At 38.3% G+C, this 18,588-nt stretch overlaps 1 protein-coding gene across 1 annotated transcript in view; it reads right to left on the bottom strand.

Annotated features, from left to right (window-relative positions):
- PPM1E (protein phosphatase, Mg2+/Mn2+ dependent 1E) overlaps positions 1-18,588 on the bottom strand; it is a 190,058-nt gene that overhangs the window by 8,134 nt on the left and 163,336 nt on the right. Inside the window, exons 2-6 of the mRNA XM_029211626.1 lie at positions 17,413-17,531; positions 11,532-11,731; positions 4,996-5,184; positions 2,470-2,613; positions 2,144-2,237 (exon numbers count right to left, since the gene is read on the bottom strand). Of these exons, the coding sequence (XP_029067459.1) occupies positions 2,144-2,237; positions 2,470-2,613; positions 4,996-5,184; positions 11,532-11,731; positions 17,413-17,531 (746 nt within the window). The remainder of the gene's footprint in view (positions 1-2,143; positions 2,238-2,469; positions 2,614-4,995; positions 5,185-11,531; positions 11,732-17,412; positions 17,532-18,588) is intronic.

The raw sequence follows: 18,588 nt of genomic DNA, 5'->3' as shown, positions 1-18,588 counted from the left end.
CACACACACACACACACACACACACACACACACACACACACACACACCACTTCACAGGTTGCTAATATTATTGCCAAAATGGGATGAATTCCCATATCTCTATCTCTAACTCAGAACTCTGCTCAGGTCCAGATCTGTATTTCCAATTGCATATAAATTATCTCTTCCAAGACATCCCACAGGCACCTAGAATATAAAATATGTCCAAAATGAACTCCTTATCTGCCCTCCTCCCCACTCCCAAACTGCTGCTGCTGCTTTATTACAAATGTTTTATCGTCTTCTCAGTCACACAAGTCCGAAACCTGGAAGTTAACTTTCCTCTTCCCCCACAAACTGTCGTTTCTGTCTCAGCAATTTATACCCTCCTCTGTATCCCTTTTTTAGCTGTCCTATCTCTGAAACAAGTTGTATCAACAGCCTCCTGAATGACCTCTCATCTAGGCTTTCTACTCTAGTTCGTCTTCCATAATTATTACAAATATTTATAAATACAAACCTGACCACATGGGCCCTCGTCTTATTCACCTGACAAAGTCCAGACACTTAGCCTGGCATTTAAGCCCCTCTGTACTCTGGTGCCAACACTTATCTCTTCCCACTCCCACCCTCTGCCCCAGCCTCCTGCACTTGTCACTGTTCCTAAAACAAGACATGCCCTTTGAGATGCCCATGTGTTTGTATCTGCCATACCTGGGATGTCCTTCTCTGCATACTATCCTCCATGTCCACTTCAGAAGTCACTTCCTCTATGAAGTCAGCCTGGTTTTCTCTTAGACTGTCACTTATTCAAGGACATTCTTTCCCTGCTTTTCCCCCTTGTGTCATATTTTTAGAAGCAAGAAATGATAAGTATCCTCTAGTATAAAGTTGGTTCTATAACAAGCATTAAAGTTACTTCTAAATACTCGGACAAAGACAGTTAGATCAAGAGAAGAGGTCTTTGGTTGGAGTTGTCAAAAATAATTCTATTTGAGGGTGTGTTTTAGAAATCAGAAATTTCTCCCTTTTGGTCTTATTCCAGAGTTCCTAATAACTCCCTCAGTCTAAGGTAAAGCCAGCTCTCAGTTTTTCAAGAGGTACTGCAGAATCTTTGAGCTTCCTCCTTCTCTCTCAGCCTCTGCTGCTCCCATTTGGGCCACTTCACAGCTTGCCAGCACCTTCCCAAAGAGTAGGAGGGAAATCACATCAGTGGTGAAACTGAAATCAGTCCTTTGAGATTTTGTTAACGTTCCTGGAATATTTTGGTAATGATAAGCAAAATTTGGGGATTAGACCTCAATTCCATTTGTCCATGTTATCCCTATGTCAAACTACTTCATTTATTTAGGAGGCAGTGACTGAGAACTGCAGTTTATATGCAAATATGCATACCACCCATATAGACACATGCACATGGATTTGTTCTTTTTAAAAAAACATAAAGTGGAGCTGAGCCATGAAGCCTAAAGCAACAGACCCAGGTGCAAAAGTGAAACAGACAGAAACAGTACTATAGCCCAATTCTTTGAACTACACCTTTGCATTCTGTCCAAACAGCTTAGCTGTTTACTCTCTCAATTTTGGACAGAGTTTTATCGACTTCCCCTTCTTTTAAAGAATTTAGGTCCAGGGAAGCAGATTCGCTGAAACCCCAGGGTTATCTGACAAATTACTATATTCCGCATATAGTAAAATTAGTTTTCTAATTTTAATATAGTAAAAATTGTTTTCATCTAAAAAGCACATTATTTGTGTTATTTCAGAATTCATTGAAAAAGTTAAAGATATAAGCAAGGTAAAATATGGGGGGGAAGCTTCTATTTTATGGAAAGTACTGACTTAAGCTAAGTATGACCCAAAATGGAATGAAAATCACTGTGGTTTTAAGCAGATTTGTATGCTAAAGATTAAAGGCTTCCATTAAAAAAAGAAACTTGTAAGAGAACATTTCTTAATATAGTTCTTTTAAGAATGGAATTTATATAAGTGAGTAGGTTAAATAATTAATTAAAAGAAGCATTATCCAAATGTTATTTTAAACAGTAATAAGCACTCTGAAAATCTGTTATTTTCTCAGGTTCCCTTGTTGTTTCAGATTACTATAAGACAGTGTTCTGGTAAAGGAAGTTTGGAGAAACAAAAATTAATCGGTTTTTCCTACCAATAGCTCTGGAGACCGACAGACTTCCATTCACCCTCCAGGCACCAAACCAGACTACACAACCTCCAAGGGCCTCAATTCGCTGCTTTTCATCCTGTACAGTAATGTAACAGAAAGAAGCAAATAACTGGATTCAGGATTTATTCATCTACCTTCACAGTAAACAACAGACGCAGTGATCATCAGCTTCCCGGGAAGGGCTCTCTTTATCCCTCCTTTGGAAGGTGGGCACAGTTACTGAGACAATGGTGATAACTGTAAGTGAGAATCCGTGACTAGAAGACTGCCTTTGTGGCACGTGCCCTCACAGAACAGACCGTACTTACCTCTCTGTCCGGTTTGTGTGGCTTCATTAGTTCAACAGCTTGGCCCTTTCTCACAAGCATAACCTGGGAATCACCTACCCAGGCCACATGTAGCATGTTGCCTCTGATAAAAGTCACCACTCCTGTGGTCCCGCATCTCAAGCTCTGAAAGTAATTTAAATCAGAGTCACTAAAAATAAGTAGGCAGCAAATTCTCATTGAGAAGCAATTTATAGGTAATACAAACTTTTCAGTTGGAAGCTAGACTACTAATAACTCGATTTCACAAATAGCAATTCCCATTTCTCAACGCATTCTTATGTGCTTGTATGTATTTATATGTGCACACACACGCACAGATCCATTTTATCTGTGATATATGCAAGGCAGAGACAATTATCAACTCCATTTTATACACAGGTGCTGTGGCAGGTTATGTGACTTTGCCCAAGATCAGGTACTGATTAGAACAGAACTGAAATTTTGTCCTCCTAGTCCAGTGCTAAGCCACTCTATCAATCCTAGAGTAAAGATTCCCATACTCTGGTCTCTGTTTTGTTCAGGGGGGGAGTCCTGGCTTCACAAAATAACATACAAAGCATCTGGTGTGTACACGACAAATGCTTCCATACTCTGGATATTAAAACAGGAGCCAAGAGATTACATACATTCCCTGGAGTGCTAAGTTGCCTGTACCTTTAAAAAACAAAAATAAAATCTCCTACAATAATTTTAGGGACCTTTGCTTTCGGAACATTGCATAAAAAAACAAACAGCCTGGAATTTCGTCACAATAGCTCAGTACCACTGTACTTAATGTACTTGATACTACTGTCCTAAAATGACATCTCCATTTGACATGAGTCACTACCAAACGAGCATGACTTTCTGTTACTAAGGACTTGGCCTAAATTAGAACCAATGCGTCAAGATGGTAGAAGGCCCCTTGTATCCAATAAGAAAACAACTTCTCGTTTTCCCTATATAGGGAAAGTTTGTTATAAATCCTCACCCACCAATAAAATGTCTTCCCACACAGAATGTTCAAAACCTCAGCCCCCTGGAACACACGATAAAGACACTTCAGTACATATGCCCCTGAGAGAACAGGAGGCAGGGCTGCTGCACAACAGGAATAGCTACTTTCTTCCCAGCAGTTAGCAGCACATGGAAGCACAAGGAGAAAAGTAACTGCTGAGACAAACCTAAATTATTCACGAGAACTGTTGGCAAGACTAAGAGACACTAGGATCATTGGCAAAGCAAATGAGGTGAACACGGTCAGAAAAAAAAGCCATGATTTTGAGGACACAGAGTTTAAAAGGGATAGGACGGAGGATGAAGAAGACAAGGTGATTCTCTTAGTTTCACGTTCATGATTTACAGATCACCTCTCAGGGGCCAGGTCTTGTCCTCAGTCAGAATGATGACAGCCGGCAGCTCCAAGACAGGCAGAACCAAGCAATGCCGGCCCTCCAGAGACTGGCAAAGTCTGAGGTCAACAACTGTATTTCGTTTTCTAGCCCCGCCTCTATTTGCAGACCACAGTGGTTACTATTGTTGGATCTGCATGTTAATCTAAACCTGGGGTGCAGGTGGGGACATAGAGAATATTGCCCTTGCTTAACACCAAGTAGTTCTGAATTACTGCCTCATTAATTCCAAACCCCACTGTTGCCGTGTAGCATAACTGTGAGATCAAAGAAAAGGATTCAGTGATTACACCCTGTTCTCTCCAAGTCCATTTCAAAAAGAGTTAATAATGTTTAAGTCATAGGGCAGGAGTCTTATTTTCTGTGTGTATACAATTCTGCAATTACTTTTTAAAATTAAAAGTTATTCTCTTTCTGTTAGTCCCTAGTTGGAAATGAAGATAGAGTCCTGTAGTTAATTGTGTACCAATGCCCAGAATGATAATAGATTAAAATTTTTACTTTTAGATCTTAATTTAGAGCCCCTGTCATTCATTCAGAGTAAAACCTCAGGTCTGATTAACCGCAGGAAATTAGGACATGAGCTCTGACCTTTCTTCCTGTTAAGAGAAAATCAGTTCAAGGATCATCTAAGGATTTACTCTCTCCAAGCAAAACTTTCTTCAAGAGATACACAGCAAAACACTGCCGACCCATTTAGAACCAGCTGTATCGAGAAATCCCAGCTTCTGTTTCTCTTTTATAGACCACTGTTTTAATCACCATATCCAGATTTTGTCAGCAAAAGTCTGCTTAGAGAGATGGTCCTGGTGTGAACCTGACAGGCAATGGTGAATAAGATAAAAGTCACCTGCCAAATCCAGCAATGGACTGGCTTTCTAGAAAATTATAGCTTGGGAGTTTCTATACAGTACATCATAGCACCCCACTAAATCTATTCCTAAAGAGAGAGTCAGAAATACAACAATCCAATACTGTGTGTCAAGAATACAGTTTGGAAGAGAGCTTGAAATAATGTCTACCACAAGAGAAAATCCAAAATAGCCTTTTAACCACAGAACAAGTAGATCTCAGCTAATGCATCATGGCTGGAATTTATGTGGAAACGGCATACCTCCCTGGCTGCTTTCTGTACAAACCGCTCGTCAGTGACCCGGAAGGCCCGGCACAGGGCCTCAGCAGGATCATGGGGGAACACCTCCTGGCGTACTAAGTTAACATGCAGGTGAATGGAGGCATAAATGGCAGCGTCCACTCCCCCATGGCCATCAAACACTGCAAAGTAAGCTTGTTCTTCCTGGTCCTGTCAATAGGAACACAGAAACAGTTAAAGGAGTTAGGTATAGCATGACTCAAATGAGCCAGTCCCCGGCACGGCGGCCCATCCTCCTCCACTGCTTTGTCACCCAGATAATGAGACTAAATGTGTCCCTTTTCTGACGTGCCCGATCAAATGCTAAAATACCTGCAACATTAGGGCATCTGTGTTTACACACCAGGACACTGGAACACATCATGCCCAATTAGCTCAGGCTGAAGCGCCCTCTCTCACTGTGAAAGCTGTTGTCTTGTACCATGGAAACCACCTACATACATTGGCTTCAAAGTTGCCGTTATAAGTTGTGGGGAGGGGGAGAAAGAGAAGATATGAGGAGGAATTAAAGCAAAGGCTGTTCTGGATTGAGGATTTTTGTCAAAAGGAAAGTACTTTAATAAAATTAGAAACTGAGAACAATAGGAAATAACTGGCCTTCCAAGCACGAGGCCAATTATGTTAGATCGTTTAAAATACACAGAGAAAATGAAAGCATACACCTACTTCTAAAACTATAATATCGCCTTCATAAATCATTCATGGTCACACTGTATTCTCACCATAAATAACACAGTCTCGGGCTTCCCTGGTGGCGCAGTGGTTGAGAGCCCACCTGCCGATGCAGGGGACGCGGGTTCGTGCCCCGATCCGGGAAGATCCCACATGCCACGGAGCGGCTAGGCCCGTGGGCCATGGCCGCTGAGCCTGCGCGTCCGGAGCCTGTGCTCCGCAACGGGGGAGGCCACAACAGTGAGAGGCCCGTGTACCGCAAAAAAAAACAAAAAAAACAAACAAAAAAAAACAGTCTCTAAATTGGTTACCCAAACTTGAACCACATCAGATGTCTATATGTCTTTACCTAATCCCCTAATTCAAGATGTAGCTTCACATTTCCTAGCTCACCCTCTGCTTGAAGCCCTATGGCAACTGCCAGAAGAGAGTCTTCCAAACCTGTGATTTGTCTTGACAACGGAAGCCTAATCACAAGAGTACCTATAACTCATTAAGTACTTAGTTTTTTCTTTCTCTTCAACTCAAGTGTTTAAATCTCAGCTCTAGCTCACTTAGGAGATCTGTAACTCACTGAACTCTCACTGAGTTCTGGGTTCCTTTTAGGCAACACTATGTAATAATTTTCATTTGGAAGCTTTGACTTCTTCCTTGGGCTCTTGGAGAGTTCAGTTGAGTCCAGGCCCTGTCATTCAAAGTGAATAAAATACACAAAGTAAAGCATATAATTTTCTTGTGCTTGTTTTTTCATCTATTAGATAGGGATGAGTTGGTATCTCATGGGGATTTGGAAGGACTACTAAAATATACTAAAACAACAGGTATATTTGTGCTTTGCAAAAGTTCTTTTGAAACGAACTATTACATTTACAAAAGTACCAAATATAAATGTCCATAGAGTAACGATACAACCTAATATTATGAAATCTATATCTAATACAGATTATTACAACTAGTTAATTTAGCAATATAATCAAACCATCTATAATGCCACTGAACATGACACTGATAAACAGAGCTCTTTAGAAAAAAACTCTTTGACATGTAGAATTTCTACCTTGTACTAAAAAAGTACTCATTTTTCGACAAGGGGGTAATATCCAAACTATATTAAAAAATATATAATATGTTAAAAACATATTACATATATAAAATATAAATATATTTATATATATATAAATAGTTCATACAAGTCAATATCAAAAAAACCCAATCAAAAAAAATGGGGAGAAGACCTGAACAGACATTTTTCCAAAGAAGATACACAGATGACTAACAGGCATATGAAAAGACGCTCAACATCGCTAATTATCAGAGAAATGCAAATCAAAAGAACAAAGAGATATCGCCTCACACCTATCTCAATGGCCATCATCAGGAAGAACACAGATAACAAATGTTGGAGAGAATGTAGAGAAAAGGGAACCTCCTACACTGTTGATGGGAATGTAAACTGATGCAGCCACTGTGGAAAACAGTATGGATGTTCCTCAAAAAACTAAAAATAGAACTACTGTATGATCCAGCAATTCCATTCCTGGGTATATATCCAGAAAAAACAAAAACACTAATTCAAAAAGATACATGCACCTCAGTGTTCATAGCAGCACTATTTACAATTGCCAAGATAAGGAAACAACCCAAGTGTCCGTCAATAGATGAGTGGATAAAGAAGATGTGAAATAGATATATATTATTCAGCCATAAAAAAGAAATTCTGCCATTTGCAGCAACACAGATAGACCTAGAGAATATTATGCTTAGTGAAATAAGTCAAACAGGGAAAGACAAATACTATATGATATCGCTTATATGTAGAATCTAAAAAATAAACCAAACAAATGTATATAATAAAACAGAAGCAGACTCACAGATATAGAAAACAAACTAGTGGTTACCAGTGGGGAGTGGGAAGAGGGGAGGGGTGAGATAGGGATATAGGATTCGGAGATATAAACTACTATGTATAAAATAAATAAGCAACAAGGATATATTATATAGTACAGGGAATTATAGCCATTATTCTTCTAATAACTTTTAATGGAATATAATCTGTAAAAATACTGAATCATTATGCTGTACACTTGAAACATATTATAATGTAAATCAACTATACTTCCATTTTTAAAAAAGGGATAAAGAGATGTGGTGTGTCTGTATACACATACACACACACACAAAATAGAATAGTACTCAGCCATAAAAAAGAATGTAATTTTGCTATTTGCAACAACATGGATAGACTTGGAGGGCATTAGGTTTAGTGAAACAAGTCAGACAGAGAAAGACAAATACTATATGTTATCACTTGTATGTGCAATCTAAATAAAAGAAATGAATATAACAAAATGGAAGTAGGCTCACAGATACAGAGAACAAACTAGTGGTTACCAAGGGGAGAGGGAAGTGGGGGCAATGTAAGGGTAGGGGATTAAGAGACACAAATGACTATATATAAAATAAATAAGCTATAAGGATATAGTATAGCACAGGGAATATAGCCAATATTTTATAATAACTTTAAATGGACTATAATCTGTAAAAATTTTGATTCACTATATTGCACACCTGAAACTAATTATAAATCAAAATACCTCGATAAAAAATTCTTATTTAAAGTAAATAGCAGTAAATTTTTTTTAATGTACTCATTTTTAAACAGCTCAACTGGCAGGATAAGGGTAAAATTGAAAAACTGCACGTCCAAGCAGTTTTTTTGGTTTTGGGGTTTTTTTGAGTTTTATTTATTTTTTATACAGCAGGTTCTTGTTCGTCACCCATTTTATCCAGATAAGTGTATACATGTCAGTCCCAGTCTCTCCCAGTTCATCCAAGCAGTTTTTAAATGATGAGTGGGCTGATATGGGACCATCACGAAGAGGAAGAGGGCAATAATAGCTTTATGTGGGCATGAGAATGTTAACTTTAAACAATGTGAGACTGGTGAGGAGATTCTCAAACAATATAACATCAGAAGAAACAAAGGAGCCAAGTGGATCTCTTTAAAAAAAATACTGATGTCTTCCCTGTTATAAAGATAATGTATGTCTATGGAAGCAACTTAAATGTCCATCGACAGATGAATGAATAAAGAAGATGTGGTATGTGTGTGAGTGTGTCTGTGTGTTGGTGTGTGTGTGTGTGTGTGTGTGTGTATGTAATGGAATATTACTCAGCCGTAAAAAAAAAAGAATGAAATAATGCCATTTGCAGCAACATAGATGGGCCTAGAGATTATCATACCAAGTGAAGTAAGTCAGACAGAAAGACGAATACCACATATCACTTATATGTAGAATCTAAAATATGACACAAATGAACTTATTTATGAAACAGAAACAGACTCACAGACATAGAAAACAAACTTATGGTTACCAAAGGGGAAAGTGGGTGGGGAGAAATAAACTAGGAGGTTGGGACTAGCAGATACAAACTAAAATACATAAAACTGATAAACAACAAGGTCCTACTGTTTAGCACAGGGAACTATATTCAATACCCTATAATAAGGCATAACGGAAAAGAATGTGAAAAAGAATATATATATGTATTCTTCAGAATACATATATATATATATATATATATATATATAAAATAACTGAATCACCTTGCTGTACACCAGAAACTAACGCAACACTGTAAATCAACTATACTTCAGTTTTTAAAATAAGATAATGTATGTTTACTTGGACTAATAAGAAGTGTACAGAAGGAAATAAATATCTCTAATCCCACCATCCACAGATAACCAGTCTTTTTTCTATAAATATAAATTTTTAATAAAATAAAATTAGAATCATAATGTACATAAAATTTTATATCCTGCTTTTTGTTATTTGCCTCATCATTAGCATTTCCCCCAAGTCATTAAGTATTTCAATGGATAAGTACTATACATCTTACGAGCATATCATAGTAACCATTTCCTATATATGACTTAGATCCTATATATGACTTATGATCTAAGTCAATTTTTTATTATTGACTATGTTGTGTAAAACATTTATGTCAAACAAAACATGTAAGAATTTCCTGCATTTCTTTTACCTTATAAAAGTAAAAGTGAAATTATCGGGTTTCCCTGGTGGCGCAGTGGTTAAGAATCCACCTGCCAATGCAGGGGACACGGGTTTGCGCCCTGGGCCAGGAAGATCCCACTTGCCACAGAGCAACTAAGCCCATGCACCATGACTACTGAGCCTGCGCTCTAGAGCCCGCGAGCCACAGCTACTGAAGCCTGTGAGCCTAGAGCCTGTGCTCCACAAGAGAAGCCACCGCAATGAGACGCCTGCACACCACAACGAAGAGTAGCCCCCGCTCGCTGCAACTGGAGAAAGCCCGCGCGCAGCAATGAAGACCCAATGCAGCCAAAATTAATACATAAAATTTTTTTTTAAAGTGAAATTATCAAATCAAAGGGTGTGAGGGGCTTCCCTGGTGGTGCAGTGGTTAAGAATCCGCCTGCCAATGCAGGGGACACGGGTTTGAGCCCTGGTCCGGGAAGATCCCACATGCCGTGGAGCAGCTAAGCCCATGCGCCACAACTACTGAAGCCTGTGCGCCTAGAGCCTGTGCTCCGCAACAAGAGAAGCCACCGCCATGAGAAGCCCGCGAAGCCGGCAAACCAAAACGAAGAGTAGCCCCCGCTCGCCGCAACTAGAGAAAGCACATGCGCAGCCAAAAATAAATTAAAAAATTTAAAAAGGGTGTGCAAATTTATAAGGGTCTAAATATGTGTTCCCAAATTGCCCTCAAGGTCTGTTTCACTACAGCAAAGTGCTCCTTTCTGAGTGAGGCCTTTGAGTTGATTTTTGAGGCAAAATGAAAACCAACCAGGTCAACAAACGGCCATGATGACCTCAAACCTGAGTATGATCTTCAAGTGGGTGCAGTGATTTAAGGGCTGTTTATCACAGTACAGCCTTTAGGGGTTACATTTGCATGGGTGTGGTATTAGCTGATCTTTCTTGTAACGTGAGCACCAATTACCAGCCCACTATCACTGCTTATCAGACCTTGACAGTGAGCTAAAATTTAAAGTTAGCTGCTAAATGAAGGAAACAGTGTGCTTTGTATAAATCACTACACTGTAATTTTTAAGTTATGGACTTGAGTGAGGAAAAGCGGCAAGTGACAGGCATAGGAAACAAACCTACATCTGTTTGCATTAACATAATAGAAAAAAAAGAGGAAGATAAGAAAATGGTTATTAAATTGACAAGGCTCATATGATCCAATTTGTCAGTCACAGAGATTCATGAAATGTAATTCCAGCTACTTTCCTATCTCAGAAACCAAGATTTTAAAAGTAAAATCACATGAGATCAGAAAACTGTCTTGGTCTTAAAATTATTCCTTTATGTTTGTGTTTTGTGTTGCTTCAGAAACATAGTAATGTGGGAACTTAATAGACAACGTTTGATTATACTATAGAAATAGGTTCCTTTTAAAAACAGCTTTATTGAGATATAACATCTTTCTTTTTTGTTTATATGTTTATAGAATGTCTCTGGAAGGTTACACAAGGTCTGGTAACTTTGCTTGCCTCCGTGGAGGGGATATGAAGTGTCTGAGAGACGAGGATAAGAGAGGGATTGTTATTTTCCAATTCTAAACCACGTGAATGCATTACCGATCCAAAATAACGTAAAATAGTTCCTTTCCTTTCAACTAATGGAAGCAGATTTGTGCCACTTTGCCCTTAGTCCTATTCGAACCTATCAGAGATATTACTACAGCATATTAGAAGTTCTCTCGGTAGAAAACAGGCCTGTGATGGTGTTTTGCTTTCCAAATCTCGCTGACACTTCAGAAGTGCCCTTTACCTCTAGGTTGAAGAGCATATTAAAGTCAGGAATGCAGACATGTTTGTCCTCCATTTTCCTGCGCATGTTTTTGATGGCATGGATTGATGTCTCATAATAAAGCTGGGGTCTCCTGCGGAGAGGGAAGTCTTTCACCCAGCTGCAGCAAATCTCGTGTAGTTTACTGAAGACAGAACGGGCCAATTTCACTGTCTCAATCTCTGTGAAAGAAACAGAAACCCCCAGTGAAGACCCTTGTAAAACTGCTTTTCACTTGCCTGCTTGGTAAAGACCGAAGTAGGTCACCTTGGTCAAGCTCCTCCTTAACAGAAGAAGTTCCTCCTTCTCAAGAGAAGTGAAATGTTGCTGCTGAAGAGAGAAAAGGACAACCTATCTAGCAGAAAACCATCAGCCAGCAGCTGCCACTAAGATATCCTTATGTCATGAGGAGAAAACCTCTGAGCAGGGCTGATCTATTCCTAGGCTGGAGTTCTTCCAGCCGGTGAAGTGCTCTGGCAACACCATCTAGTTCAGAGCACTTCAGTTTGGCTGCCAAGGTTATCATCTGGAAACCCAAGCCCCCTGTGCTTAGAAGAATGACTGAAATATGAACAGTGGTCATCCAACTAATTGGAATATGAAAGCCTTATGAAAAGAGATCATTCATTTATAAACAACGGGAATAAGAAGAGTTTACTTTGATTACCATTTGTCTTAAGTCTCTCTCTTTCTTCCTGACCTTTTCCTTTACCTCACTCCAGTTCCCTTACTTTTCTTTCCTGTAACTGATTATAATTCAGAACTAAACTATATATTTTTGTTATCTGATGTATTTTCAAATTAAAGTGGTAGGCAATAGCTTAAATAGTTTAACCAAGAGGTTAACAAATGAGTCTAAAAGTTTGATATTTCTCTAAGGAAAACATGCTTACATTCTGTCTATGTGTATAACCCTAGACAGAAGAAAGGAGATAGCAATCAGACGATTCTTCACCCTAGACTATTAAGTCTACTACTTGACCCATTAAGTGGAGTAGACTAAGCTCACTTCTGAGGCTCCCTTGCCTCCCTCAGTGGATGGACAGGTGTGTAAGCCTTTCAAGCAACACTGAATAGTACTGAAGAGACTGTATCTCACATCATCTCCACTCAAGCTGTCCTCTACTCAAATTGCAGCTGTTGAAATAACCAAGGGAAGATTAGGTTATCTCAGGCCAGTATTTTAGAGGGTCCCCCTACATCCCAAGTAAAAAAATTTAGAATTCTCCAAAAAAAAATTTTTTTTTAACTTTACTAAATCAGATATAGCTTGACAGCCTGAGAAAACGTGTGCCAGATTGGCACACGTGTTGCACACACCTCTTCTGATCTAGAGCACAAATCTCAAAGAAGAGAGATTACGTGTTCTAGAATGGCCTGGGAACTTAGACTCCCATTTCTTTACTCTTTACCCTGCTGTTGCCTTAATCTGTAACTTTACCTGTTTTCTTATTCAGAATTCTTCTTTCAGTGACTGTACTCAGAAATCTGGTCTCAAGGTTTTTGTTGCTTTTCTTTTGCTCATTAACATAGTACAGGGTGGCAAACCGTGTTTGTTGACTTTGTCCCCTTTGACATTTTTATATAACCGAAAGTCAAGGGTACATTTGAAAGAGAAAAGAAGTTCAAAGAGCAAGCACAACCTGAGGAGGTGTGTGTAAGAGGGAAAAACTGAGGCCAGTAGACAACCCAACATTTTGTTTTTAGCAACTCCGATCTTTCTGCTTGTTTGTTTAAAGCAGCAGTTACCAGAGCCTGTCTCTTTCAGCCAGCAATTACCTATTTGTATCTCTCCAACCCCTCTGGTCTCTGTAACAGCATATCCCCCCAAATCCAGACCCTACATTTGGGTGTGCATTTGACTCAATCACAACGGAAGACTGCAAAACAAGAAGTGAATTCAGAAACTTCGAGGGAGCATGGGGTGGGGTGAAACAAATAACTGATATTAACTACCAGGATAGTTCCCAGATTCCCAGATCATAATATAAAACGTTATATCATACTTTGGTTTGATTATTACTGTTTATATTACTCTTAGTATATATACCTCTACTGTCCAATCGGGTAGTTTACTAGCTACATGTGGCTATTTAACTTTAAATTAACTAAAATTACATAAAATTTAAAATTCAGTTTTTTGGTCACATTAGCTATATTTCAAGTACTCAGTAACTATATAGGGCCACTGGCTACCACATTGGACAATGCAGGTAGAGAACATTTCCATCATTGTGCTGTCTACTGGACAGCCCTGGTGTAGACAGATTAAATTGATCAAGGGAAGCAATACCAGCTTTCTCTAATATCTAGTGGACCACTAGATCTGTCTTTGTTCACACCATCTATTATAGCTTTTACCACAGTTTTAGACAATGTATAACATTTATTGACTATTTGCTACATCCTATGAATCTGGAACATTTCACAAACAGGCAATACCATTCTCAATGAGTGCTGCCTGGGAGTCTATGTGAGTCTATCTGACTCACGCCCATGCTCTACTTTTCCCCAATTAGATTGCAGGTAGAGACTGTGTCTTAATTGTCCTGGATCGGTCACAGTACAGTACCTAGCAGATAGCAGGAGCTCACAAGATGTTGACTAAATAAATGAGTAAGCAAACTTTAATAACCACTAAAATATTAAAAGATTTGTATGCTGCTTGGTTGTTAATTCTTCTTCACTGATCTCTCCAACTGTTTCTACAATGACGCCATCCTTTAAAAATTACTATAACTTCATAACGTGCTTTAATATAAGGAGAACTAATTTTCCTATCATTCTTAACTTTAAAAGACGTCACTTGGGTAGTTTGACATGTTTATTCTTCCAGATGAACTAATTATTTTGTCAAAGTTTGAGGGGGAACTGTGTTGCCATTGTGTTTGGGATCATATTGAATTTACAGAGTTATTTGGGAAAAAATTGACTTCTTTTTCATATTAAGTCTTATTCGGGAACAAGTTATACTGTTTCATAAATTTAAATCCTTTTTATGTTGCTCAATAGAGTTTTAACAAAGGTCCTTCTCTTATTTCTTACTGAATTTATTCCTAGTTATTTTATTTATTTGCTACTCTGAGTCAGAACTTTGTTTTCATGTGTAATCTGCCACCTAGCAAACATTCCTCTTTCTACCAGGAACATTTCCTTCTCTACTCTCAGTCCATGTGCATCTAGGGGTAAAACGTTATTCAGGGCTAGCCAATTAGGAACCACATTCCTCTGGCCAGAGTTATTCGTGCAGGAAAAGGGAAATAACCCCAGCTGGGCTGGTTACAGTGAATCCTGTGGTTTATGTAGGAGCAACTGAGTAAAGTCACTCTTACTTTCCTGCTTGTTTTGAACCTGGGCAGATGAACATCTGGTGCTCCTAGCAGCCATTTTGCCATCCCACAGAGCCTGAAAATAAAATCAAGATGAAAAAGAGGACAGCTGAGAGTTGGAGAAATGCCAGGTCTTAATGACATCATGTGAAGCCTTGAATCTAGCTGTGTAGCCCTTACCTGAAGGGGAGCCAGTAAATTCTGTTTTGCTGAAGCCAGCGGTCACTTGCAACTAAAAAATTCTTTAGTATATACTTTAAGCATACCTGCTAGGTTTTTGGTTTGAGCCAAATTTGGTCCTACAGTGTCCAAGGTGTATCCATCTAGTTCTACTCTATTAAGTGTATTTTAAAAATTAGGAATGAATATTGAAGTTTATCAAATGCTTCTTTGGGCATCCTTAGAGATTATTCTGTTTTTTTCTTTTGACCTATTAATATACAAATTATGTAATAAATGTCCCAATATTTTTGTTTTTTTCACTGCTGTTTCCCCAGGACAGTGCTAAGCTATAGTAAGCCCTCAATAAAATACTCATTAAATGAATTGTTGTACTCAATATACAAATATTTCACTTAAGATTTTTTACATTGATTACTAAGACTTACCTCTCATTCCTTATTTTAGTTTTGTCTTAGGCAAGTTTTGGTATCAGTGTTATGCTGTGCAAATTCTCCTTCTTTCCCTACGCAACTGGGTAATTCATTTTAAAAAGCAATGGAATTATCTGTCTTGTTTGAAAATCTTCACCTGTAGAATCACCTACTCCTTTTGTCCTTTTTGACAATCTTCTCAATTTCTTTCTTCTTAGGTAAAGTTTTGTTAACTTGTATATTTCTAGAAAATACCCAGGTTTTCAAATTTATTTTCACAAAGTTTTCATAATTTCTTTTAATATCCTCTGCATTAGTGATCATTTTCACCTTCTTGCTTTTAATTTTTACATTGGGATATTTTAAATTGATTTTAGGTTTTCTGGGCAGGAGTTATGTCTGCCAACAGAAATGCAAGGTTGTTTAACAAACATTGTTAGGGATGACATAAACATTGAAAAGAACTTTAAGGTAAGGATTTTTCTTCTTTAAGTCTGTTTTTGGAAACACCTAAGAGAAAAGTCAAAGGGCATTTCAGTGGGGACTTCAGCGCCTTTAAGACAATGACAGCAGGGCTTATTCAGTATGCTCATTTCCCACTCGGATGTATGGCTAAACACAATACGCCCTGTAGAGATTCTCCTCAGTGCAGTTCACACTGAGTGATTTGGGTTAAATAGAGGAAGGACGTGCAAACAGTCTGGAACTATAATAGATCATTCTGAATCACAGCAGTGGCATAGAGACATTACTGGGTAGTCTCTTGGAAAAATATGAAATCTGAATGACCAATGATATCCACCAAAACAAAAATCCTTAATTACACTTTTGCTATCTTATGGGGGTTCAGAAAATTCTTCCAAAGTAGGCACGTAGGGCAACACTTCCATCTTGCTACGTTAAGTATTCTCCTGCAGGAAGTGGTGTAAGAACATCAGTATATAAATAATTGCTGCTTGAAATGGAAAAATTAAATTAAATTAAAAAGGGTGCGAAAAAGAGAAAATTGTCCGAAGTAGCAGTCCACCCCCTCCCAGCTGTAAGTTACTCATCAGTGGTTAATGTCACTGTCCTGAGCTGGAGCTGCGTCAGCCATCACCCTGGCTGCAGTGAAGCAGAATTTAATCTCCCTCAGCTTTTCGCTCTAGGGCTTTTACTTCATGCATCAGTACAAGAGGAAAGACCAGTGCTTTGTAGCAGGAATTCCATCCAGCTTGACTCTGGAACAATTTGGTTCCAAGTGAATCAATTACTCTCAGTAAAAACAAGCAGAGGAATTCCTTCTTTGCCAATTTTCTATCAAAAATTATCTAGAGAGATAAAGGAAGAATAGGAGTGTTTATTTTTATATCTGCCTCACATTCTCTGGAATCCAGCTGTCCTGATTCATTAATATATGCTTTGTTCCTTCTGCACCATGTTTAAAGGCAAATGCTTAAAATAGAACAAATAGAATGAAATATTAAAATTCCCAACAGTTTTGAGTAGCCATTCCCTAATTTTTACAACAATTGGTATTTTTTTAGTCTGTCAAATATGTATAAGCCTAACACATTAATAAACATGCCTTCATTAATAATTAAAGCCTCATAATTTACCTGGAAAAAAGATGTACAATGATCCAAGCAATTAAATCACATTACATAACTGTCATCTCTCCATTTATCTAGGTATTATTTATGATAACATACTGTTACGATAATCTCTCACTCCAGTTACCTTCATGTGGTTTCAAAATATGCCTGTATTTTTCCCTCTTTTCCCTACTTTTATTGATTAGTTTGAAAAAAATTTTTTTGCTTTTTTTTGTCTTGCTACTACTATAAAATCAACCAGTGGGTAAACATAATTAGATATAGTATTTTGTAGACATTTTCTGTGAATCACTACACAGGAGAAGATTTTAATATTTTAAAACAAATAATGCAGAAAAGTACTTACCCACAGTCCCTTCCGTGCCATCGGTTTCCTTTGGAATATAATGTGCAGAAAGATCACTCTGAAGGACTTCATCTGATGTGGCTCTGGCTAAAGCAGCAGCCAAAAAGGAAGGGCAGTTACTAAAAGAGAAAAATAAAAGGCTATTTCAGTTAAGAATTAGGAACCATCACATTTTAAATTATTACTAATTACTTATTATTAACATTGTCTCAAAACAAAATTATACCTTTAAACAATATTCACTACATATTTGTTGAGAGCATATAATATGGTAGGCAGTCGCCTAGGCACTGGGTATACGCTGGTGAATAACACAGATACGGCCCCTGACCTGGGGAGGCTTAGGGAGACCAGATGATAAGTAAACAGATAGGATATAACTTAAAATTGCGATACGTTTTATAAAGGAAACAAATCGGATTGAAAGTATTAAAGGGAAGTACCTACTTAGAATAGTCAGGAATGCCATACCTCAAAGGATGAGAAAGACACAGTTATGTGGAAGTGGGAAGCTGGGGGAGAATATTCCAGACAGAGAAAACAGCATGTGTACAGGCCCTTTCTGAAAGCCTGGTATGTTTGAGGAACTGGAAGAAGCCCAAAGAAGATAAAGTATAGTGGGTAAGGCAGAAAGTAGTGAGGAATAAGGTCAGAGGAACAGGAACAGGCCAGTTATATGGATCTTTTACTCAAAATGCAGGGGGAAGTAATAACTAAAGACTGTGAGCTAGACAGTGTCATAACCAGACATGTTAATTAAAATATTACTTTGCTGTGTCAAAGAAAATTGGACGGCAGCAAGAATGAAGGAGGCTGACCAATAAGGAGACTGTTGTAATCCAGGTGAGATTTTTTTAAAAAGTGATTTTGGAGAAAGAAAATATAGAACTTGCTGATTACCGTATGTAGAGGTGAGAGACAGAAAGGAATGAGCCTGAGTCCTAAGGTTTTGGTCTGAGCAACTCGGTGAATGGTGGCATCATTCACCTAGATGGAGAAACCAGGAAAAGACAGATTTGTGGAGGAAAAGGGTAAAGTAGAAAATAAGAATTCATTTTAGCCATGTTAAGTTGGAAAAATCTGTGAGATATCCTTGTGAAGGTGTCAGATGGCTAATTATATATTTTAGTGTGGAGCTCAGAGATGTTAGGAAATTTGGAAGTCATGAATGTATGG

The sequence above is a fragment of the Monodon monoceros genome, unplaced genomic scaffold (assembly GCF_005190385.1).
Source record: "Monodon monoceros isolate NGI ecotype Baffin Bay Population unplaced genomic scaffold, NGI_Narwhal_1 Super_Scaffold_9, whole genome shotgun sequence".
NCBI lineage: Eukaryota > Metazoa > Chordata > Mammalia > Artiodactyla > Monodontidae > Monodon > Monodon monoceros.
Note: the sequence above shows the minus strand (reverse complement) of the source record. Positions and strands in the feature narration are given on the sequence as shown.